The following is a 24,984-nucleotide window of genomic DNA, read 5'->3' on the forward strand; positions in this document are numbered from 1 at the left end:
GTCAGGCCCCCGTACCTGGCCCACCTCATCTTCCCCACTCTCTGCCCAAAAGGCAGGCTTTCCTCAGCTGTGTGCCGCCTCCCTTCACACCAGGTGACCTCAGCCTATGTGTCCCCTCACCTCTTACACACCTGGCCAACTCTAGCCCATCCTTCAGGCCCCCATGAAATGCCACTTCTCTCTAAGCTCTGTTTGGGCCCCTACTGTCTCTTCCCACGGCCAAACTCCTCCCATCTTAACACTGCTCACCCTTCACTTGCTATTCCGTTTCATCGCTGTGTTCACTGCTTGACCCTTGACCCTGAGAGGTCAGAGCCTGGGCCTGTCTCATTCACGGTCTAACCCCAGTACCTAGCTAGCACAGTGTTAAGGTGTCAGCACTGAGTAGGTATTGGTTCATAAATGACCAGACGGCAACCCTCCCTGTCCTGACCTTGAGCCCCTCCCTCCACTGACCTCTGACATCTGGGGGAAGAGGCTGATGGCCAGCGGCAGAGCCAGGCCAAAGGCTGCCAGGCACACGAGGCTTTGCACGGGGAGGAGCAGCCGGGGGCGCGCCTGCAGGAGAGCTGTCCTGTGGGGGAGAGAGAAGGGGGGGCCCCATGAGACCCAGAGACAGGGTGAGCTGGCCATTAGCCACCACGCTGGGTCCCACTGGGTCTGAGGGCCAGGCCCAGCCCGTAGCTAAGTAGCTGTGGAGGAATTCTGTCTTTGGGACCGTCCCCCAGTGGCAGCCCTCTCCCCAGGCCCTGCCCTGAAGTACGTTGCCGCTTAAATTCTCAACCGTAAATCATAAATGAGCACCTGTGGGGCACCCACCCCATTGTGCATCCAGCCCTGCGCAGAGAAGGCCACGTGTGGGGTAGACGATAGAGGAGGCTGTCGGCCCCTGCTCCTGTGCAGGGGGTGGGGGGCCCACGCGGGGACACAGCGGAGGAAGATGGGCCTTGAAGGCAGCACATATTGAAATAGTGAACAAACCACACACACATTCACGCACACGCACGCACAAGCACGCATACGCACGCGCGCACAGCCAGGAGAGGATGACCTCTTCTGGGTACGGGAACAGAACACACCCTGCTGACCACCTGGTCACCTTCGATCCAAGAGCCACAGTGACTTGCCCAAGGCCAAGACCAAGTCTGCGGGAGGCAGGCAGGGCTGCTGTCTGGGCTCCTCTGACTCCCTAAAAGTGCTGTCACTGAGCTGCTCTGGCTCCTGCCTTAAGGACCCTTTGCCCGCTGCACCACCAGTTCACAGTTGACACCCCTCCGCGCGGTGAGCATCTGAGCTGGGATTCTTGGGCAGGAGAGGGGTACAAAAGCCTCCCTCCAGGGCCCTGGGTCCCCCAGCCCCATGACAATACGGCCTCTCCAGACAGAGTGGAGGCCATAGCAGCTGGCGAGTCCACCTTCACTGTGCTGTCCGTCAGAACATTTCGTTCTGTATAATCCACCAGGCCCTGGGGAAGACCACCAGGCATTCTACGTGGGGAGGCCTGGGGTGGGATGTGTCAGCAAGACGGATTATTTGCCAAGGGATGTTGGGTGGGTACACGTGCTGCCCTCGGTAAGCGTCAGCCTCCACCGGACTGAGACCGGCTCCTGGTGGGAAGAAGCTATAACCAGGGCTCTTGCCCCTCCCCTCCTGGGGCAGGGCTGCTGTGGCCACAGGCGGGGGGAGAGGCTCTTCTGGGGGCAGCGCCTCAGTGTCGGGCAGGCAAACCCCGCACCACCTTCACCTCCTGGCACATGAATCCCAAGAGCAGCTGGCTCTAAGGCGACAGCAAAACTGGGAGCAGCAGTTCTCAAACTTTAGTATCTAGGCAGTGGTTAAAAAATGCAGACTCCCCCATGAGATCCTGATTCAGCTGGTACTACACCTGGGAACCTTCCATGAGTCAACAACAGGTGATCCCTAGACCACACTTCTGGGAAACTCTGGCCCAGGATGTTCCTACTAAGGTACCAATAACAATCCAATTACTTGTAAATTCTATGCAAGTAAAAGACCTGGACACAGTAAGTGCTCAGTGAGGTGTGTTCGTATTGCTGTTGTTACTGCCCTTGTTACCATCAGGAAGGAGGGAGGATCTTGGTGGCTGGGTTGTCCTCCAGCCCTTCCCACTGGCCCAGACCCCAAGATCTGTCCAGTTGTTGAATTAAGCCTGAACTGAGCTATTGGGGAGGGGAATTTCCACAGGATGAAGAACAGGGGGACAAAGGTGCCCAAATCAAACTCAAGCCCTTCTGGCATCCCCTCCGCCTTGGTCCAGTGCCCCCATCTTCTCCCTCTCTTCCGGGTGAGCCTCACCCCCCTCTTCCCCACGGACTCAGCCTGAGGCCTCCTGGGCTTCCATGGGAGTCATGCAGGGGCTGGGAGTAAGGCTGAGACGGGTCCTGAGATGTTTTCAACTCAGATTAACTTCTCCAGCAGGACCAGGAGGTGGGTACTCTTGCTCCCGTGGCAGCGACTGGGACCTCAGTCCCTGAGGGTGGCCAGAGCAGGGGGGAGGGGACAGGAGGGTGTGTGGCCCCTGGAGGCACAGCCCCGAGGGAGGATAGCGGAGGGAGGTTCCCTCCCTGGCAGGTAAGGGGCAGGACATGGACTCATTCGGTGGGGACACCGGACAGACCTCTTCTACGTGGGGCTGCGACCTTGGCTCCTCTCTCCGGGTGGCTGGCTGAAGTCCCCACTGTGAAAGGGATCCAGAAAGTCCCAGGCCTGTGCTCCCCACTCAGGAAGGAGGAAGGCTCAGACAGCAGCCAACAGGAGCCTCTGAAGTCCCAGCCCAGGCGGGAGAGTGAACACAGCAGGACAGGGGGAGGGGAGGAGGAGAGGGAAATGGCAGGGAGGAATTGGAAAGGCAGCTGGGGGAGTTAAAATATGCAGATGGAGAGATGTGCGAATGCCTGGGAGAGAGGAAAGACCCGGATCCCCGGGAATGAGGGAGGCTGGGAAGCGGCCTCAGGAGCTACCATGGAGGGTGTGGCCTGAACCCTGACCAAGCTGAGACCCAGCCTGGGAGGGCAGAAAAGTCCAGGCCCGGGCCAGGGCCAGGGATGCAGAGCTGGGGGAGAGACCCCCCACAGCTGCCTCTGAGTTGGGGTGCGCGGGGCTGCTCTCCGGGCCCTGAGTCCAAAACCAGCTTCCTGCCCAGGACAGTGGAGCTGGAGTGGAGCCCTGGGCCTGAGGGAAGGTGCGGTGGAGAGTGAGGGGAGGGGCGTGCACCCCTCAGAGAGAGGCCCTGCTCGGGCGGCGGAGTGGAGGATTCTCGGCTTCTGACGGGAGACCCTTTTCCTTTCATCTCAGAGACAGGGACACCTGAACACGTCCCCCAACTCTGCTATCCTAGCAGGAAACCCAGGGTCCTCCCAGAGAGGAGAAACTGAGGCCGGGGCCAAGCCAGCCTCGCTGCCACACAACAGCTTGTCTCCCCATTGCCGTGCATTCCCTCAGCACTTGGAGCAGTTTTACTTTTGCGCTCCATTAATTTGCAAGCAGGCTGCTTTGTAAGAGTTCTTTTGTCTTTTTTCCCTGGCTCTCCTGACTCCCTCACACAACCGGGGCTCCGGAGGGTCGAGGGTAGGGCTGCCTCCCCCATCAGCCTCCTCAGCAGAGGCCCTGCCATTAGCACCCTGCATGGAAAGGCCGTGGGGTGCTCGGCGGTGGGGGGGGGGGGCCCAGCTAAGAGCCAGGGGCCCGCTGGATGGTGCAAAGTGCCAAGCTCTAGTGGACAAGGTGGTGAGGGGGGCAGTGCCATCATTCTCCAGGTGGGAAACTGACCAGCCCGCCGGAACTCCTGCCAGGAGTCTCCGTTGGTGCCGGACCTGCCCTGCCCCCCCACCTCACAGCCTGGCAGCTCCCCCCACCATGTATATGAGGTTAATTATGTCTTTGAGGGTGCAAACTGAGTCTTGTTCGTCTTGATATTCCTGGGGGAACCCAGGCTGGACTCTTTCTCCTCCTCAGAGACCCTCCCACAAGCTTTAGGGAAGGACCAACTAAATACAAGGCTTCCAGGAGACCAATGGCTAACCCTCTTCTACCTACCCGAGGGGCTTCCTTTGACCCTGAGCTGAGCCAGATGCAGGGCACCTGCAGTCCAGGCTGATTCCAGGCTGGGACGTTCAGAACTAAAACAATCCCACCCCACCTCCCAAGCCTCCCAAAGCTAAGTTTAAGCCCCCAACCAATGGGACACTAACCGTCACTCCACTTTCTGCAAACCCATCTCAGATGGCACCCAGAAGGCATCACAGACCACATTTTTCCCCAGCAAATTCCAGGTTCAAGATTCAGTAGCCTTGAAGACAGAAGCCCTCCCTTCCTCATTTGCCCAGTGGTGTCCTTGTGTGCACTTGCAGTCGCTGGTATTTGGGGACAGCCTCAGTTCACCAGAGAGCTGCGTATACAAGGTTCAGGGGCACCAAAGCAATCGCTTCCCAGGATCTGTTTATTTTTGCAACTTCCAGAGGAGATTAATTTTCTTAAGTCTCAGTGTTCAACACGCCATCCCTTGCTCAGGTACCCACGCCCACTATGCACCTCCCCCACTCTTCCAGGGGACGAAGGGATCATCCCCTCAGCTGGACACAGGGCCCCTTATCAGCAGGCCCAATGAGAGAGCGTGCTTTGCTTCTGTTGGGTTGCGCTCTTCAAGGTCCACGCAACAGGCCCACACCTTGCCCAGAAAGCCCTCCCTTCCACCAAAATCCTATCTTACTCTCAGTGCCAGCTGCAGCCCCTTTCCTGTGGACCAGCCCTCCCCTCAAGGTCACCCTGACCCTGTTCCCGCACTGCCGGGTCCCACCTGCAGCTGACCTGTGTGTGGGTCCCGCCCTTATCAAAACACAGGCTTTCTGAGGCCAGTTCCCCAAATCTGTCCCTCTCCTGTCTCCATGCGGGGTGGATTCCAAAGACAGGCTGATTATGTGCTGTGATCCAAAAATCCAAGAGGCAGCCAGTGTGGTAGGAAGAGCCCAGTTTTGCAGCCATATTCCTGGGCCCTGCCTGGCTCTGCCACTTCCTAGTGTGTGACTGTAAGCAGATGATATAACCTCTCTTTGCCTTCCTTTCCTCGTCTGTAAAATGGGGACATCATGCTCACCTCTTTGCACTGTTGTGAAGGTTAAATGAGATCATTCATTCGTTCAACAAACACTGAGCATATCACTATGTGCTAGGAACTACGCTAGATGCTGTGCAGGGCAGTAAACAAAAGGAATTGACCTGCCTCCATGGAGATGACATTCTAATGAAGCACACAGATAGCATATAACTAGATAAAGAATCTCAGCTATCGATAAGTGCTGTGAGTAAAAATAAGGCAGTGTAGCGGGGGAAGAAGTCCTGGTGGCTGTAATCTCGATGGGGTGGTCAGGGAGGGCCTCGTTGAGGAGACGGCATTTGGGGGGGACCTGGCTGGGAGAAGACTGGGACGCAGCCAGTGCTTAGCTGTCAAGTGTTAGCTGTTATTGTCATTTGTTTTGTGGGAATAAGAAGGTCCCCAAACTGGGGAGAAGCCCCTGATCCAGAGCCCCAGAGGGAGTGCCCCCAACCCTGTCCTTATCCTACACAGCCCCCAAGCCCATCCACTGCCTTGAGGTGCCCCTCCCAGGCTGGGCCCCCAGGAAGGAGGAAGCGATCATCTCTTCACTTTTACCTGCACCAGACCTCCAGGCCTTTGCTCATCTTGCTGCCCACACCTGGGACCCTTCCCTGCTCCTTGCCATCCTCCTAGACTTTCCCCAACCCTCAGGGCCTGCCCAAACCAGCCCTGCTTCCTCCCTCCTCTCCTCAGCCTCTCCTTCCAGCAGCATTCCCGTCTTCATGATTCAATTTCACACTCATTAATTAATAGAATCACTCCATCATTGTTCTTATTATTGTATCTCCTTATTTCTTTATGGTCAGGACAAATGTGTTCTCAGAACATCCCTCTGAGGGCGGCAGGGAGGTTAGTACAATTATTGTCTAAATGAAGAAACTGAGGCTTGGTGAGGTGGTGACTTGCCTCATGGCAGATGCCGGAAAGGGATGCGCTGGGCCCAAGTCTAGTCTTCCCACCATAGTCCTCAGACTCTCTCTTCACCACTGGTCCTGTGCTGTGCACTAATAGAGCGCGTGCACACACACACACACACACACACACACACACACAAACACAGACACAGACACACACTCTAGAACCGCCAGCTCCAGGGCAGGGCCAGCCTTGTCCATCGGGACATCCCTCCTAGAACTTAGCACAGGGTCCTGAGCAGCCAAAGTCCATGAATTCTCACAGGATGATTCCAGCAGCCCTGCCAGGGAGAGTGTGAACAAACCAGGACCCTTGCCCTGGGCCAGCAGGTCCCCCTTCCCCCACCCTCTCCGCCACCATGGCCTCTGTCCTGGGCCCCAACTCACTTCTCCAGCATGGACATGACGATCGGGGGTAGCACCAGGATGGGCATGGGGAGGACCACTCGCGTCAGCGCCGTCTCCAGCAGGGCCTGAGGGGCAAGCAGAGGCTGTGGTGAGCGGGGCGGGGGTGGGACAGCCTCGGGGCAGCAAACCCAGCCCCGGAGCCCCTAGGTGTATGTACCACTGTTAAGCACATCTGGCTGAACTGAATAATTCATGGAATCGCTCACGAAGCCATATTCCAAACAACAGAAAAAAGCCACCCCATCTTCCCACCACAGATCCCCATCACCTGCCACATGAGGGGGAGTGGAGGCAACCCAACAAGGGGCCCGCGCCCAGGGAGGTGAACCGGGTGGCGGGGTACAGCAGCTGAGAGGAAACACGTGGAGGACCTGAGATGCTCTAAAAACACAGCAGGCGCTGGAAGGGCCAGAACAGACAGCTGTGGCGTGCTGCGCCGCGTGAGGCTCCTGGTGCCCAGGGAGAAGAGGGATTCTGGGACTCACTTTCTTTTCCCTTAAAGACAAAGATTTGGAGGATCTTGCCATTTCCTGGCTCTGGATGAGAGTCTTTCTTGATGACAAGAGGTCAGCTTTATAAGTGGGAAATGCTTCTGCTGAGTGGCTGCTGTCCCCATATGGGGTCTGCCTGGGGCCTTGCTCTGGGGGCTCCCTCATGATTCCTGGGGAGGGGGGGTGCTGGTCAAGGCACAGCTCAGTGGCAGTTCTGCACCCTGATGGTCATTGTGATGAGCTCCTTTAACCCCACGGGCTCCCAGCCCTCAGAGAAGGCTCAAGGAATGCTTGTAACCCACGGGTCCCTGGAGTCCCAAATGGCAAGGGGCTGATAGAGCCAGGACAAGGGAAGCCCAGGGCTGCAGAAGAGCTTGGGGTTCCCTGCTGTTTGGACCACGAGGAGGAGTTATCACAGTTGGTCTCCATCACAGCAAGTCGGGAAGAGGATAGAGTTGGATAGGAGGTTAGGGGGATGTAGGAAATTGAGGCCAAATCCCCTCTGATGATGGGCTCAGGGCTAAACATTTCTCACAGGAACTTGGGTTCTTCATGACCAGCCTCAGGAAGGCCTGGGAGAGGTCCCTCCAGTCTCCTGAACAGGTGTGGGGATGACAGGGGGCCCAGAGCCTGTGCAGAAAGCAGAGGATGCGGTGTTGGCACTGGCACCCCCGAGCCCCTTGCCCCTCACAAGCCTTGGACAGACACTTACTTTCCCTGAGATCAGTCAGTGGTGGGGGGAAGGACCAGGACAAGAGAAGGGTCTTCCTACATCAGAGGCTTATGGAGAAGGCCTCAGTGACAGGGTGCGGTGGGGGCCCACGTGGGAGCTGATGAGGGACAGGGCTGGAGCAGAGGGGACCCAGCACTTGGAGGCCAGAGCAGGACAAGCCACTAATTGCCATTAGGATGAAGGCTGGAAAGCACAGGGAGATATACAAGCAGACTGGAATTTTTTTTTTTTTTTTTTTTAATTACAATTGCTAGATGGGTGAGTCTGGTGAAACCAGAAGTGAAAGAGGGCCTTCTCGTAACAAAACATTCTTCCCCAAACCACGCCCGTGGCTTCCTGCAAGCCCGAAATCCCTCCGCCTCGACCAAGCTCACTCCCTGGTGACGTATCACCTGCAGAAGTGCCTGTGAGCACACAACCACAAACCATCAGCTTCTAGGCGTCCTCTTCTCACCCAGGAGGATATGAAGGCCCCAGGCCCTAGGTCCTGGGGAAGGGAAAGAAATCTCTGGGGGGTCTCCTCTGCCCTTACCAAGTAAGAGGTCAGAGAAAGCACGTCCCGAGGGGCTGGGACAAGAGATGGGGATGTTTCCCAGTAGTGATGAGGCGGCTGGAGAGAAGCAAGGGTGTCTGGTGGGCAGGTGTGGCCGGGGCCAGACCTGAGGCCCGGGGCTCAAACCGATGGGGGGTGGGGATGGGGGTGGGGTGAGGAGGAGAGCTCAAGAGGGCAAGGCAAGGGTGCTGAGGACACAAGCCCCTGGGGAATGAAAATGTCTAGGGAAAACCGACCACAGCCTCCCTACCAGCCCCCGAGCCCCCAGACGACCCACATGTCTGGCTGCGATCTTGGAGGAACCCACGAGGTTGCCATCGCTGTCCAGGACGTCAATCCCCTCCTCCAGCTCCCCGTACCGCATCAGGACCACGTTGCAGATATTGGCGCTGGCTGGAGAGAGAGGGGAGCAGGGAGCAGGAGTGAGGGGGGAGGATGGCATTCTACCCTGCGGAGGAGATCACTGGGCTCCACCCGCACCAAGCAACAAAGGTTCTGAATAAATGCCACGTCTGTTCAAACAGTGGGCGAAGGTGTGGTTCTGCTGCCTATCAGCCTGGTGAAGGATTTGGGGGCCCTTGGGAACCTGGAGAGCAAAGGTGGAAAATAACCAGTGTTTGTTAGGAAGGAAAAGGAAACTATTCAGGGCTTAGAGAGCGGCCAGTTATCAAGGACACTGCTTTCCTCTCCTCAGGCACAGGCCCCACGGGCAGGCGAAGCGGATGCCCATCTGGGAGGGCTCTGGGGCTTGAAGACGCATCGCCCACACTGGTGCCTGATGCTCCACCATCAGCACCTCAGTCCCTTGGGCTGCCTTTCCGGGCATCCTCTTGAATGCCAGCCCCCCACATTTAGCCCCTCGCTCCTCAGAGTGAATCAAGTTCCCAGAGATTTGCTTCCCTGACAACAGGTGTCAGAGCAGGCAGGAACCTCAGTGCTAACCCGGCACCGCCCCCTCATCATATGGATGGAAAATTGAGGCTCAGAGATGGGGAGTGACTTCTCTGAGGTCACACAACAAAGCGGGACAGAGCTGAAAGGCTACAGTGCCTCATCCTTCGGGTACCCAGGACATGGAAGAGTTTGGGGCGCGGTGGGGTGGGGGTCAGGCATGGCTAAAGGCATACCTTCTACGTTCTTGCTTCACGTGGTTGGGTTTCCTCCTTTGGCCATGCCTCCCCATCTCAGCTGAGATCATGGGGACCTGGGCTGAGGGGAGGGTTCCTGGCTCCTTAGTTCAGCACTGTGTGTCAGAGTTTGGGCGGCCACCCATCAGCTGGTGACTGGCACAGGGAGCCTCCTTCGGTTCCTCCCCCCTGGGATCCACGTGGCTGGCCCTGGGCTCAGGGCCGGGTGTGGGTGCTGACCTCGCCTGAACTCCTCCGGCCCTGTTCCAGGATGGAAGTGGGGGGACTTGGGGGTGGTGGGAGGGTGGGGAGTCGGGGGGGTGACAAATTTGGAGCCCGCCTGCTCCACTCCTCCCCCAAAAGCGCCTTGCTGTGTTTAAAGTTTTAATTTTTGCTAATTAATGTCAATTAATTTTGTATAATGAGTGTTTAATTTTGGGGAGTGTGTGAGCCTGGGAGCGACTGCAGTTCTGAGCTGTGAACGCTGATTAGCATCAACACCTGCTGCTTCCCCACTCCCTCCAGTGGGGGGGGGGACACCAGGGTTTGGGGAGCCGGAGGGCGGCAGGGCCTAGTGGGCAGGTGGAGTGGGAGGAGGACCACAGATGCTCCTGGTACCCAAGCCAACACCGGGGAGCAGAGCGGTCCAGGGCGCCTGCAGCTGGGGGACAGGATTCTGCAGGTGAGGGGTGGCTTGAGGCCCTGGGGGTCTCTGAGCCTCAATCTCCTGTTTCAGTAAAGTGGGGAGGTGGAATAAACAGAGAGGAAGACTGAGATACTCTGCAGTCTTCGGAGAAGAAAAGCAGGAGACCAAATACAGTTTCGAAATGTATTTACAGCACATATGCCATCTCTGAGTAGCTCTCGTGTTTCCACACGACACACAGGAGCAGTGGGAACCATGCGCAGACCTTTTCGGCATCAGTTCCTCCTGTCTCCACAGCAGGCATGCTCTCCTGTCTTACACAGGGGCTCTCAACCGGGGCCATCTTTATGAGACATTTGGCAATATTTGGAGACATTTTTGATGATCACAACCTGGGGGATGGGGGGCTGCTACTGGCATCTAGTGTGATCTCTAGAGACCAAAGACGACTAAACATCCTACAAGGCACAGGACAGCCCTCAGAACAAAGAATTTTCCAGCCCAACGTGTCAGTAGAGCTGACGTTGAACAACCCTTGTCTTACACACATCCAGACTGACAGAGTTAGGAAGGTGAATCTGAGGTAAAGGAAGAGAGAATGGGAGCCTGGGTTTCAGGCCAGCTGGGCTTGGGTTCCAATCCTGACTCTGCATCTCCCCCTCCCCGCCCTCAGAGGTGAGCTCCTGACAGCCCCAGGGCCCCCAGAGTGGCCTTGGGCAGGGGCACCTGGCCTGTGTGTTAGTGACTCGCCCTCTAGTGGTGGCAGGCATGTACTACACCCATCGCACCCCTGGGACGGCCAGGCCTTCAGTACCCAGGAGACCCAATAATAGTCTCTCTTTGGAGAGAATATTGGGGTTTTCTGCCCTGAAAGGCATCAATCTCTGCCCTCTGAGAATCCTTTCCACCACCACCACCACCATTTCAGGAAAGGCAAGGCCACAGGAATGTGGTCCAGGGGAGGAGCAACTGCTTAAAGCCAGGAGCCAACAGCTGACTCTGCAAACCCCACCCACTGCCCAGCTTCCCAAGTGTAAAAGGAGGGGCTGCATTTAGTGTCTCCACGGGATCGCTGGGTGCTGTCTGAGCTTACAGGATCTCCAGGTAGAGGGAAGCCAGGGGCGGCTGAGACATATCTAGCCTGATTGTGTGTGTGTGCATGTGATGGAGACAAAGACAAGAGACAGCATGGTTTTCAAGGTGATGGAGCTGCCCCAGGCTCATGGTGGCATCTCGCCTGCTCTCTGAAATTTCCGAATGTGTGATGTGGCCTCAGAAGGACAGAGCAGGTCTTTGGTTCAAACACAAAACCACCTGAGATGAAAGACAAAGCATGAAAGGAAGTGAAAACCCAGCCTCCCTCCTGGACGCTTTTGGGGATGACAATGTCCCCCTCTCATCTGAGCTGCCTGGCTGGAAAGAAAGAGAAAACGCTGAAAGCCACCTCAGAAGATGGCAACCCCAGGGTCCTCCCTTGGAACACCCACAGTTCTTACTGCTTACACAGACAGCACATGCCCTGTAATCTCTTCTGTTGACTGTGTACAGTGGTTATCCATCTATTAAGCACTTGCTGTATGCACCGGTTACTAGCCATCCCTGCCATTAAGCAATGAGAATGCCAGCCTGTTTTAGTGATTTCATTTCCATGATCTCTTCCAGAACTTTCAGTTCTGCTGCATTCCTTTCAAACCCTCCCAGGTCCTTCTCATCCCACTCCTGGAAAGTCCAACTCCAGAGACATAGACACTGAGAGACTAAGTAAATGGAAAGAGAGAGAGAGAGAGAGAGACCAAACATGGGCTGTGGGTCTCCTTTCTAGCACACCAGCAAGATCCATTATTGACAGTATCAGCAGGTTAATTAAGCAGTCTGTTAGTGATAATGTTAAGAAAGCTGGCACATTTTCAACTCAGATTGACACCATTCAAGACTCAAGCATAACTGACATTGGAGCAGTGATGCTAGGAGATGTCAGTGGATGAGAGAGAGAGAGAGAGAGAGAGGGAGAGAAAGAGAGAGAGACAGAGATTGCTTCATGCTGATGGCAAGCTCAGTGTCAAGGCCTGAGGAAAATATGCTCTTGCCTGCTGCAGATGTTCTCACATCAGACATATCATGATGCAAAATCATGCAGATTGTGAAAAGCTAATGAAGCGCCTGTGTGAAAAGCACAGTGTGGGGGGGAAGAAAGAGCAGTAGATAGAAAGACAAGTGTGCAAGTAAGTTCTCAAAAATATGACTACAGGGGAGCTTACCCCTTGAACTAGCACCGGAACAGAGGCATAGATCAATGGAGTTAATAGTCCAGAAACACCCCCAGCTGTAGGGGAAATGAATTTGCGTTAATGCAGTTGTATCGACTTGCAGGGAAAGGGCCATTTAAATATGGGGTGGAGCAATGGGCTATTCATCTGGGAAAACCAAATACCATAACTCATCTGCTCTAAGAGGCATTTATGCATATTTTAACATTATAAAAATCACCATGTGCTTTACAGTGCATGTTGCAGGGGGGACCTTACCTGCTCTTCATCACAGCTGTCTGTGCATGGGCGAACTTAGCCACGTGTAGAGGTATCTGTTCATGCAACTGTCACCTCAGCTGCCCACAGCGATCCACACAGAATTTGAACTTAAACTTAGATTCCTAATTGTTGCCTAAAACATCTTTTTAAAACTTACACTATAATGGAGCATGGACACGAAAAGTTATTGTACATGCAGAAGATCGTCTGCCAGATACCAGGCAATGCAATTAAAGGCAGCAGAAATTGCCAAACCATAGATAGCTACCCTAAAGAAATGCTTGCCCATATGCACAAAGAGACATTTACAAGGATGTTAATTATAGCACTGTTTGTAACAGCAAATAATTAGAAACAACCTAAATGTCCACCATTAGGGAACTCACGTGGGAAGATCGCCAAAACAAACTTATGTGAACAAAGTTATTGAGTATGTACAGGATGATTTACTGAACGTAAAACCCCACAATCGGTACACACACGTGTGTGCATAAATCCTTCGGTAATGTTCTAGAAGGGTCACACCTCACCGAGTAATCCTCTTGGGGAAGAGAACCAAATTTGGGAATTAGGGGTTATTGAAGAACTTCCACTTTTTTACCCTAAATTTTTCTATACTGTTTGCATTTTTACAATGAGAATGTAACCATGCTTTACTTGTCTAAAAGTTGAAAAGAAAATGCCAATCTTCTTGAAGTAGATCATAAAAATTTTAAAGCCAGGAGGGGTTGGTGTGACCTATTCATGGGTCCTACACTTAGGCATCTGTTTCAGAAACTTCCTGAAGAAGCTGATTAACTTCAAGAATATTTTTTTCCTTCAAGTAAAGAATAAAATGAAACCACAAGTATAATGAAGTAGTAAATGAAAATAATCCCAATAATCTTTCATATATTTTAAAATTATACTGTCATTTTAAAAGGGGCTAAAAGGGTCAAGATTACAGGCAGAGATTACGAAAAGCAGTGACGGTCATGATGCTGTGTTTAACAATCAATGCCCGAAAGAGAATTGTAAAATGTGGAAAAGGCTGAGATTCAGAATCTGTGGTATTGAAAAAAGTGACTTGGAGTGAATGTGTAGTGAACACTTGTTTACTCCTTCAAATGAATATGAAATATAGTCCTCTCCTCTTCTGAAAGGTTATTAGATTAATGCCTCATAACTGAGGCATCTTAGAATTGAGAAACATGGCATTTGATACCTATTTATGAACAATATTATAAGAAATGGGAAGCTTTAAAAATATATTTATTATATATGACAAAGGGCTACCAATATTAATCTATGGAGGGTAATGGTGACTGACTCCCAATAGCTATTCTACCCCCAAAAGATCAGTCTAAACTAATTATAATAACCCCTCCCTTGCCAGTGATTGATTTAGGAAGGGACATGTGAATGATCCTAGCCAGTGAGGGATGTCTGCAGGACTTTGGGAAAAGTCTCCTCCCACTTAAACAGAGGTGGCAGGCAGAACCTCCTCTCCTCTGGGCAGTGGTGGGTTTTGATCTGATGTTTGGAATTGAGGGTGCCGTCTTACAACCATGAAGGGAGCAAGCCTGAAGATGAAGCCCCTGGCAGAGCATAGAGATGGAAGGAATGGCCCTGGATGCCTCACCGGAGACTTGACCTCTGCAGAGTAATAAGAGAGGCTTTATTATTTAAGCCAGTTTGAGTTGAGGGTTTCTGTTACTTTCAGCCAAAAACAATCATAAAATGCATAAAGAGTTTTAACAATTATTAAGAAAAAGATATAGTGATCAACAGACTTAGAGAACGAACTTACGGTTACCGGGGGGAAGGATGGGGGAAGGGATAGATTGGGAGTTTGGAGTTGACATGTATACACTACTATATTTAAAATAGATAACCAACACCACTGTAAAGCAATTATACTCCAATAAAGATGTTAAAAAAAAATAAAATAAAAAAATAAAATAGATAACCAACAAGGACCTACTGCATAACACAGGGAACTCTGTTCAATATTCTGTAATAACCTAAATGGGAAAAGAACTTGAAAAAGAATAGATACATGTATATGTATAACTGAATCACTATGCTGTACACCTGAAACTAACACAACATTGCCAATCAACTATACTCCAATATAAAACAAAAATTAAAGAAAAAGGTACAGTGATCAAAATCACCAAAAAATATTCAAGTAAAAATTCATAAAAGAAATATTTTAAAATATTTTAAAAATCAATGAACATGAACTTATTAATAGTCAAAGACTGATATTTGAATCTAAGAAAAAAAATCAATCTGCAGGAGTTCTTTATATGTTTTGGAGACTAATCCTCATTGGTTTAATGGTTTACAAATAGCGTGTGGCTTGTTGTCTCACTGTTGGTGGTGTCTGCTGTCATACAGTTTAATATACATATATTATCAAATAAGCAATCCTTTTCTCTCTGTTATATACTTTTTTTGTCATCTATCCCGGGACTTGGTCCAGTAGGTAAGACTCTGTGCTCTCAATGCAGGAGGCCCGGATTCGATCCCTGGTTGGGGAACTAGATCCCGAATGTATGCCACAAGTAAGAGTCCACATGCCACACTAAGAAGTCCACATGCCGCAACTAAAGATCCTGCCTGCCGCAATGAAGATTCCGCATGCCACAGCTAAGACCCGGCGCAGCCAAAATAAATAATTAAATAATTTAAAAAAAAAAAAAGGAAACTCTATGTTTCTACTCCAATGTTCATCTATATTTCCTTCTAGAAGCTTTAACATTTTACTTTACACATTTAGGTCTTCAATCTATCTGGAATTTGTTTTTGTGGACGGTATGAAAAGGAATCTACTCTCTCTCTCTCTCTCTTCTATTTGGAAACCCAAATGCCCAATAAAGTTAAGAAAAGATTCTCAACCATACTGGGAATTGGAAAATGCCAATTAAAATGAGAAAAGAACCATTTCAGATGGACAAAAATTTTTTAAAGATTGATAATACCAAATGTTGAAGAGGATGTAGGGAAACAAAAATCCAAACCTTGCAGGCAGAGTAAAAGCCAGTATGCTCATTTGGTAAAGGTAGAGACGGGCATTCCCTCTGACATGGTCATTCCACTTCTAGGTACAGACCCTAGACTGTTGATTCTCAACACTGGCTGCACAACTGGAAGCAAATCCGAGGTAGGACCCAGATGTCTGCATTTCTTTTTAAAGCTCCCCAGGTGGTTGTTTGAAAAGCTCTGGCCTGGAGAAGCTCCTACTCATGTGCACATGGACATGTGTATAAGGCTGTCTGGTGCAGTACTACGTATAATAGTGAGAAACTGGAAACAACCTAGATGTCCCCAGTTAGTCTGTGGAAGACTCACGCAGCCTACAGCAGCTGAGATGAATGCATATGTATTAACACAGATAAATCTCAAAACTACAATGAAGAGCAAGTTTTTAATTTATTTATTTATTTATTTATTTATTTATTTATTTATTTATGGCTGTGTTGGGTCTTCGTTTCTGTGCGAGGGCTTTCTCTAGTTGCGGCAAGCGGGGGCCACTCTTCATCGCGGTGCGCGGGCCTCTATCGCGGCCTCTCTTGTTGCGGAGCACAGGCTCCAGTAGCGCAGGCTCAGTAGTTGTGGCTCACGGGCCTAGTTGCTCCGTGGCATGTGGGATCTTCCCAGACCAGGGCTCGAACCCGTGTCCCCTGCATTGGCAGGCAGATTCTCAACCACTGCGCCACCAGGGAAGCCCCAAAGAGCAAGTTTTAAAAGGATATGTACAACACAACACAGTTAATGTAAACTTAACACACAAACAATACAATTTCTGGTTTATGGTATATACACATAATATACAATATAAAAACACAAATGGGGAAGATGCAAGTCAACAGCCTTCCTCCAGAGAGAAGGAGGAAACCAGAATCAAAAAGGCAGAGGGCACAGAAGGCTTTGGGTACATCTAATAGTTTATTCTCTATTTTCTATAATATTCCATGTGTTTGAAATAATATTTCATAATCTTTAAAAAACAGCCACAGAATGAGTTATTGTGGCTGTTAAAAGGATAAGTTGGGATTTTATGACTGTCATGGAAAGACATCCAAAATTTACTGTGAGGTTAAAAAGTGATTTACGAACAGTATACACAGTATGATCTCATTTGTATTAGATATATATTTATATAGGCATATTTATATTATAGATAGATACAATAAATAGGCAGAGATTTCTACACTTTTAGATGTTTATTTGAATTTGGAGGGATATATAGCAAACTAATCTCTGGGGAGAGGAGGGTGATTGTTTAACTTATATCACAATCGTGTATTATCAGAAAAAAAAAATAGAATGATTTTTATTAAAACAAAACCAAAAAGACTCTAGTGGACCCCAGGAGACTTGAGCTCCCACCTTGCCTCCAGGTTGACATTGAACAAAGTTCTCCAGACTCCACTTCCTCCCTCTCTTTTATTTTGTAGGTAACAAATACATCGGTAAACAATCCAAATCACATAAAAGGGTAAATAATACAAAGTAAGGTTAGGATTGGGCTTCCCTGGTGGCGCAGGGGTTAAGAATCCGCCTGCCAATGCAGGGCACATGGGTTTGAGCCCTGGTCCGGGAAGATCCCACATGCCACGGAGCAACTAAGCCCATGCGCCACAACTACTGAGCCAGCGCTCTAGTGCCCGCGAGCCACAACCACTGAAGCCCGCGCGCCTAGAGCCCGTGCTTTGCAACAAGAGAAGCCACCACAATGAGAAGTCCACGCACCGCAACAAAGAGTAGCCCCGCTCACTGCAACTAGAGAAAGCCCGCGCGCAGCAACGAAGACCCAATGCAGCCAAAAATAATTAAATAAAATAAATAAATTTATCAAAAAAAAAAAGTCTCCTTCCAATTTAGTTTCACTCCCCTCCCCTAAGGCAACCCCTGTAGCCAGATTCTCACGTCCCTGCCAGACACGGTCTATGTATTTACAAGCAGACATGTATGTACATCATCATCTTACACACACACACGCGCACACACACACACACTCGAATCGCACCAGACTATATAGCCCCTCTGTCTTTAGAGGAGTGATGGTTATCAGATGGGGATGTACACCTTAACATTTCCTTGATTTCATGATATTCCCCACCGTTCTGCCCGAGAGGCAGTGCTATATGGCACAGATTTTCTTTTAAATAGCTTGAGAATTTGGGGGGAGTTTCACAACCTATACTGAAGCGTCACAAACTCAGGACTGGGAATTTCTGGATTGGAAAATCAGCCTGTAGATTTAGGTATAGGCTGACTCTGAAGTTAGGGATCTCCGAATAAAAGATTCCTGCTAACACATTCATCTTCTGAAAAGCACCCTTTTATCACAGCTACTCCCTAGCTGGAGATTCTTCAATGGTCCCCCATTAATCACAAGCTAAAGCTCGAACTCTCAGCTAGTATTCAAGGCCCCAACATGCCCTTTCCCCTCCCCCTTCCTCAGCAGGCCTGGCCCACCCCAACCAGGCCTGCTCCTTCCACATTCATAACCCCTCCTCCCCTGCCTCGTGCTTCTCCACCTCCTCTGACTCTGGACTTCTCTGCCTTCTGTATTTCAGGAATTATAGGATATCTGAATTGGAAGGCCATTCATTCAGTAAGCATTCTCTGAGCACCTACTATGTATATGCCAGGTCTTGGGCAAGCTGCCCAGAACAGGTGAGTTGCTTGCTCACACATAAGTGCCCCTCTCAGATTTTTGGACCAGGCTACTACTCAGACACTTCCCTAACCCAGGGGTCAGGCAGCTCATTCCATTAACAGACGGTCAGTTTTTCAGAAGATCCTGCTACTCTTGTTTGGCTCCACTTATCAGTGCTAGTCTGGATGTGTGGGATCCAGAACTAAACAGACTCCTTGGTTCTGGCCACTCGATCTCTAATAATGCAGCTGAGGCCAGAGGGAGCCTCAGAGCCACGCACCACGCGGCAGACCTATTCCGAGCATACAGCCCACACAATCTCCGGATCGTTATCCTAAGTACTCTGGTCAAATCAGGTCTCAGCACCTCTACACCTCTGCAGCCGCATTTTTTGAACAGCAAGCCTTACATCAAACCTTGTGAGATCTTTTTGGATCCTGGTACTCTTGCCTGTGAATTCATAATCACTGCCAAGTTGCTACCCCTGTTCCTTGAGTCTGACCCGTAGGCCTCCTCTGACCAAAGCAGTTATAAAATAACTGAAGGGGACGAGACTGAAGGCAGAGCCCTAGGACACACCCCTGGAGACTTCCCTCTGGTTGACTTGGTCCCACTGGCCCCGTCCACTTGGAGTCTGACACACACCGGGGCCCCAGGCCAGTTCTCGGGCTGCCCCTGATTCTGGCACCCAGTTCAGCCTACCCTTCCAGATCCAACCCAGAAAGGCTGAAGAATGTGCCCAGGATGACCTGGTCATCCACCCTAGGCCTGCTGACTGAGTGAATGACAGTGATAGGGAAAACTTGTATAAGAAAACAGAACATTCAAAGAACAATTTTTTAAAAAAATACCAGGATAAATGTCCAAGCAGCCACAGAATGTGGTCACCAATGTCATCAGGGTAGGGTTTTACTATTGGGCGCCCAATTTCAAACCATTTCTACTAAAGCATTCATTTGTTCACTGAACAAACCCACACTGAACATTGGGTGGCAAGCACAGAGGGGGGGTTGGGGGTTGGTGATGAATGAGGTCTAGTCCCTGTCTTGGGGAGTTCAGAATCTGATGAGGGAGGGAGACTTGGAAACAAAATGGGTAGTTCCAGGATAGACATAGGCACACAGGGTGCTGTGGTCTAACTGACTGGGGCTATCAGGGAGGGCTTCCTGGAGGAGGTGATGTCTGAAGTGAGAAACGAAGGTCTGGCAGCCAAGAGAAGGCAGAGTGTGGAACTGAGGTAGTGGGGAAGAGCGGGGCACTCCAGTCAAGCAGGGCCTCGTGCAAAGGCCTGGGGCCCAGCAAGAGGGCAGAAGGGAGGTCACAACACTGACCATAGTGTGATGGGGTATGAGCAAGAGCAGGGCCAGGTCCAGGAAGCGGCTTGAGGGCCTCCAGGATAGCCTAAGCTCTGTGGACACCACATTAAGTTTCACTGACCTGGACAGAAGGAGCATAAATCACGAGGCCCAGGACACAGCGGACACAGGTGCACTCTGCTGTCTTCCAACCACAGGGATGAAGGATGGGGAGGTGAGGCCTGGGGACTGACCCCTGAGGCTCAGGCACACTGCCGGGGCCACCTCCCAGGTGAAGAAAGCAGGGTGGATTGAGCACCAGGGGAAGAGTGGTAAAATGAAGGGGGAATCAATGCCAGGAAGACCCATGGTCTGGGCGTGAAGGGAAGCGTGGAGACGGGGGCAGAGGTGGGGCACACTGGTGTGAACGAGCAGAAGACCTCTCCCAAAGACTGGCCAGACACCCCGAGGAGCAGACTCACTTCTGGACACAGAGACTTCTTCATGGCGATGAAGTGAGCTGTGACATTTGATGTAAGGGACTGCTGCCAACCGCGCAGGATGAAGTCACTTCCCACAAAGGGCTGATGAGGTTGCCATTTCCGGTCCATGCAGGAAGGTTATTCCCTGTGCAAGGAGTTGGCCAGCGGTGCTGAAGTTCAGGCCTCCCCTGCCGGGAGCTCAGGCCCAGATGGGGCTCTTTATTAGCACACCCGCGGCTTGTCCCCTGGTCCACGTGGATCCAGCCAGGCAGCCTGGGGGCAACCTTCAGAGCCTCCTGTCCGGCCCTCACCGCCACATACACAGACACAGAGCCTGGGTACCCAGCCGTGCCCTCAGCTCCAGCTCATAGTCTCCGCCCTGCCCGTGCCTCTCAAGATAAGTCTGTGCCTCTCCCTGGTGCCGCATCATGGCACCCGGGACCTGCCACTCCATCCTGCCTGCCACTCCTCCAGCTCCCACCCCAGAGCCTCACAAGAAAGCTGTTTGTGGAGCTTGCCTCCCCTGGAATGGACTCCGCTCGTGGAGACTGGTGACTGGACCTGGGGGCGGGGGTATTTTTCCGATGCCTCCTCGATTGACCTTTAATTACACTGTTTGCCCAGCTCCCCAAACCATTAACTTCCACCTCACAGCAACCACACATCAATTAATGGAGGGCCTGCTCCGAGCTCGAACTCCTGAACACAATTAAGCGTGACAGTCCACAAATAAGAAAGAACTGAAGAATTAATTAAGGTCTAAACAAATTAATTACCAGTCCCCAATCAATTCCAATGCCAGCACACATGCTCCTGGGCTCACCGTCTTTCCTAACATCTCCGTGTATAAATAGAAACTGAGATTTCCCACATGATTGCTGTCCTAGACCAGGGCACAGCAAGGCTCTGAAACCACCTTGAGGGAGAGAATTGGCTGCAGTGAGCATCCTCGGGGCTTCCCAGGTACTCAGCACACACGCATGCACACACATCAGTCGCACACACGTGCACACAACCCCAGCTGAAAAGCCAGGGGCCGACTGGTGGAGTGCTCCTGGTGGGACGCAGAGGAGCCCCAGCTGCCCCTGGACCACATCCCTCAGTTAGTTTCTCCCTGCAGGGGTGAAGGATGTATCCAGGTGAACTTGAAGTAGCCCTGGCCGGAGCCTGGGAGGCCTGGGCTTTGGCCAGCTAAGGATAACTTTCAGCAAGCCTGAGTTTGTCTATTCTTCTGTAAAACAGGGATGGCTCACTCTGCCAGAGGGTCCTCCCGGAGAGAGAATGAGGAGAACTGAGGGGGAAGAGAGGCCTGCCGGGGGAGATGTGGAGAGCCGTGGGCCGCTGACGCACCGGGCTCTGCAAACCCGCGAGAGGCCCGCAGCGACTGTCACGGAGGCCCCGTTGGAAAGGGCTGAAACAGGGTCTGGTCTGAGGCCAGAGAGCGGTCAGAGTGGCCGAATCAGGTGCAGGAATCAGGCATCCTGTGCCCGGAAGTCTCAAGCCTCTCTCTTGGGCAGCAGCGGGGCACCTCCCGGACTTCAAGCTGGAGCAGGAGAGGGCAGAGCAGCGGGAAGAAGCAGCCTCCTCGTTCCCCAGATCCTGAGCGCCAGCCTGCCCAGGGGGGAGGGCAGAGGGGTGTGGCCGCTGAGCACAGGGCACACGGGCCCTTCCAGAACCTGCTCTCCCCTGAGCTGAAGACCCCCTTCTGCTCCACCCCCCCGCCCCCACCCCCAACTACCAGGGCTTCATCTGATCACTTCCACTTGCATCAACCTGCTCCCCGTGTGCACTCAGGGCTCCGTGAGTCCTGTCTCTCCACCAGGCCAGGGGGCCAGAGGGCCAAAGGACCCTCTACAAGGTAAGGCAAGTCCTGCGCAGGCTTCTCAGTGGCCTTAATGGTGGCCTGGCGCAGCCTGGTCTCACCTGCCATGGGAAGCAGAGGTGGACACCTGGAGGGACCTAGGCCCTGCCAGTGTGCTGTTGGGCCGACAGATGCTCTGTCCGGCCGGAGGCCCTGGGGGGTAAGGTGCAGAGAGGCCAAGTGCGGGGACTAGTCAGTGGCCTGAGAGGACCAGGGGGCTTTTAAGCCCCTGGGGGGTGAGGTGCATGCCTGTTCCCCCTGTACACCACCGTGTCAGCGTCCACCCAGGGGGTCGGCAAGTGCCCATTTGCAGGTGGGCCTGGGATGGACACTGGGGGCCAGAGAGATGGAAGCCCGCATGTGGGGGAGGAGAGAAAGGGGCAGTGGGTAGAAGGCAGGTAGGCACACAGCCAGGACTTGGGCAGTGGGCCTGAGGAAGCAGCCAGAAAGGGCCTGCTGCTCTCAGGATCCTGGCGAGCAAGGACTATCAGGGCTGCAAACCACACCGTGTATACCCTGAGCAACTGGCTAGGGATATGCAGGATTGCAAGACCCTCCATAATGGCTGGACCAGCGTGAGGGGCTGCAGCTCCTCCCTGACAAGAAAACAGGAGAGGAATCGGCTGGAGCCCAAAGAGGGACAGGTCAGAAAGTTTCAGGTCGGGGGGCAGAAAGGGTCAAACCTGAAAGCAGGGGCCCTCCTCCTGAGAGAGCTCCCAGAGAGGTTAAGACCACTTTCAAGGTCACACAGCAAGACGGCTGGCCAAGCAAGGCTGGAATGGGACCCTGGTGGAGTTCTTATCTGAATTTGGTTCAAGGACAGATTACATCTCAGCTGAGACCAAAATCCGGTCCAGTGCAGCTGAGAGCTGCCCCCTCCTCAGGCTGCATCTGACCCTCCAGCTCAGGATGGCTAGGAACGCAAGATCGGCAGCTGTGCTCACTCAATTAGGCCCCTTAACAAAGTCAGATCTAAAGAGTTATTCCATTAATGGCCCACACCAGAAATAGCTGAGAGTTCATTAAAAGTGTGGAGTTGCTACAGCAATTATCTGGGTCGGCTGAGGAACAGCTGGGTGGTTGGTCCTGGGAGTTCATTAGCCTCTGGGCCCACAAGGAGGTGGGGCTGCTCAATAATGATCTCCCACCTACTCACAGGGGCTTTTCAGGTGCTTCAAAGCACTTTCCTATGAATGGAACTGGTCTGTGGTCTCATTTGATCCTCAGCTCAAGGCTGTAGGAAGGTAGGTACTGTTGCCCCCATTTTACAGATAGGGAAGCTGAGCCCTGGAGATGAAGAACAGGGTTGGGACCATGAGCTTGGGTCTCATGCCTGGCTCTTCAGGCTGAGCCTTGGTACCAGGGGGGTAATGGGACCTCATGCCCTTCCTGGGCCTGCCCCAGCTTTGTCTTCTGGCATGAGATGGGGAACTCAGTGTCATGGTTCAAGCACTTGCTTCTCCTTCTCTTTTGATGACTAATGGTGGTCAGCCTTGTGTTTCTTTCAGTGTCAGTGCTGTGTATTTCTTTTTAGTTTTTTTAAAAATTTTCACTGTTGTGCCCTTTCTCCAAATAAGGTGTAGCCTTCTTAAGAGCCAGGCTGGGCCTTGTGGGATCTCAGGGCCCAGGCCTGGGGCACCTATTGTAAGCTCAGGGCTCCAAGACCAGCAAAGGCTCTGCTGAAAGCAGGTGAAAGCCCCTACAAACACACACAGAAACACAAACACACAGACACACACGTGCACGCACAGCTACCTGAATATGATTGGAGGCCCCTGAAACGTAAAGGGCCCCCCACACAAGGGCTTGGAGCACCAGACTGGCGGGAGCCTTAAACCTTCCTTTGTGTTAGGAACCCCTGTGACAGGCTGGTGAGGCCCTATGCACCCCTCTCCAAATAATGTCTCTAAGCGCATAAAGCAAAATATGTAGGATTACGAAGGGATTATATTGAAATAAGTTATCAAAATATTTTTTCAATTGTGATACAGTAATAGATGTGATTTTAAACTAATTAAAAAACAAGATCTACTGGTGGATCTATTAAATATAATTTTGAATTAGTGTTGAGCATAAATGATATTTTAAGATCTTCGTAACAACTGTAATGTGACATGAAAATATCTGTGATTTCTACTGGTGACAGACACAAGTCCTGCTTATTACTGTGATTTGCTGCCTACATTCATAATGGAAGGAAATGTTAAATTTCAATTAGAGGTTAGTATAAATACTTTCCCCAACCAAGTCCACGAGATCTACTGCATTCTATCTACTGACCCCTTGGGGGTCTAGGGATCCCCGGTTAAGAATCCCTGTGCTGATGTAGAGAATGGACATATGGACACCAAGGGGGGAAAACTGCGGTGGGGTGGGGATGGTGGTGTGCTGAATTGGGCGATTGGGATTGACATGTATACACTGATGTGTATAAAATTGATGCCTAATAAGAACCTGCAGTATAAAAAAACAAACAAAACAACTAATACTAAACTTTCATTGGGTTATTTGTATGGAAGTATGTTAATATAAATGTTTCAGACATTACATGAAATTTCTAAAAATCTTATATTTGTATTTGTATGGAAATATGTATGGAAATATGTTAATATAAATGTTTCAGACATTATAAAAAAAAAAAAAAAAAGAATCCCTGTGCTAAAAGCAGAATCTCAGGCACAGAGTTGGTCAGTGGGGCCCCAGTCACCCTTTCTTCTACCTACACACATTTTGTTCCAGTCGCCCCAGCCAGGAGACACCCCCCACCCAGTGTCAGGAGAGGTGTGGAGGGGCCGTCCAGCTCCCCCAGAGCCCGGCCGCCTCACACGCCCACAGGTGGTGCATGCATGCCTGTGCACACACGCACAGACGCTCCTCGCTGTGCAAGGCTTACCTACGGCGGGGAACGGCACAAATCTCTGGACGAGAAGGCGGGTGGCCGGGGTGAACTTGTTGGCTTTCTGAACCAGGACATTAAGGCCCACCTTAGAAAGAGAAAACAGAAAGAGTGTGTGGTGCTGCAGCGGCCCATGGGAGGAAGGGGCACCACCTTGCCCTGGAACTGCACTCCAGACCCTGCATCCTCAGCATGACCTGATGCCGCCGAGCCCCAGGGTGGCTCCTTAAAGCATCACTGCCCAGTCGTCCCAGTTAACCGGCCCATGAGAAAGAGGGAGAGGA

At 51.7% G+C, this 24,984-nt stretch overlaps 1 protein-coding gene across 6 annotated transcripts in view; it reads right to left on the reverse strand.

The window, feature by feature from the left end:
* The window catches only part of SFXN5 (sideroflexin 5), a 115,757-nt gene that overhangs the window by 18,956 nt on the left and 71,817 nt on the right, over positions 1 to 24,984 (reverse strand). For 2 of the 6 annotated variants that reach the window (XM_068564464.1, XM_068564463.1), the window contains exons 10-15: positions 24,698 to 24,788; positions 8,490 to 8,605; positions 8,052 to 8,146; positions 6,807 to 6,930; positions 6,415 to 6,500; positions 457 to 574 (exon numbers count right to left, since the gene is read on the reverse strand). In XM_068564464.1, coding sequence (XP_068420565.1) covers positions 457 to 574; positions 6,415 to 6,500; positions 6,807 to 6,930; positions 8,052 to 8,146; positions 8,490 to 8,605; positions 24,698 to 24,788 — 630 coding nt within the window. Of the gene's footprint in view, positions 1 to 456; positions 575 to 6,414; positions 6,501 to 6,806; positions 6,931 to 8,051; positions 8,147 to 8,489; positions 8,606 to 13,787; positions 14,149 to 24,697; positions 24,789 to 24,984 lie in introns of those variants that run through there. The other 4 variants (XM_068564466.1, XM_068564465.1, XM_068564468.1 and 1 more) reach the window with 3 other exon arrangements.

The sequence above is a fragment of the Eschrichtius robustus genome, chromosome 15 (genome assembly GCF_028021215.1).
Source record: "Eschrichtius robustus isolate mEscRob2 chromosome 15, mEscRob2.pri, whole genome shotgun sequence".
In the NCBI taxonomy this organism is placed as follows: Eukaryota; Metazoa; Chordata; class Mammalia; order Artiodactyla; family Eschrichtiidae; genus Eschrichtius; species Eschrichtius robustus.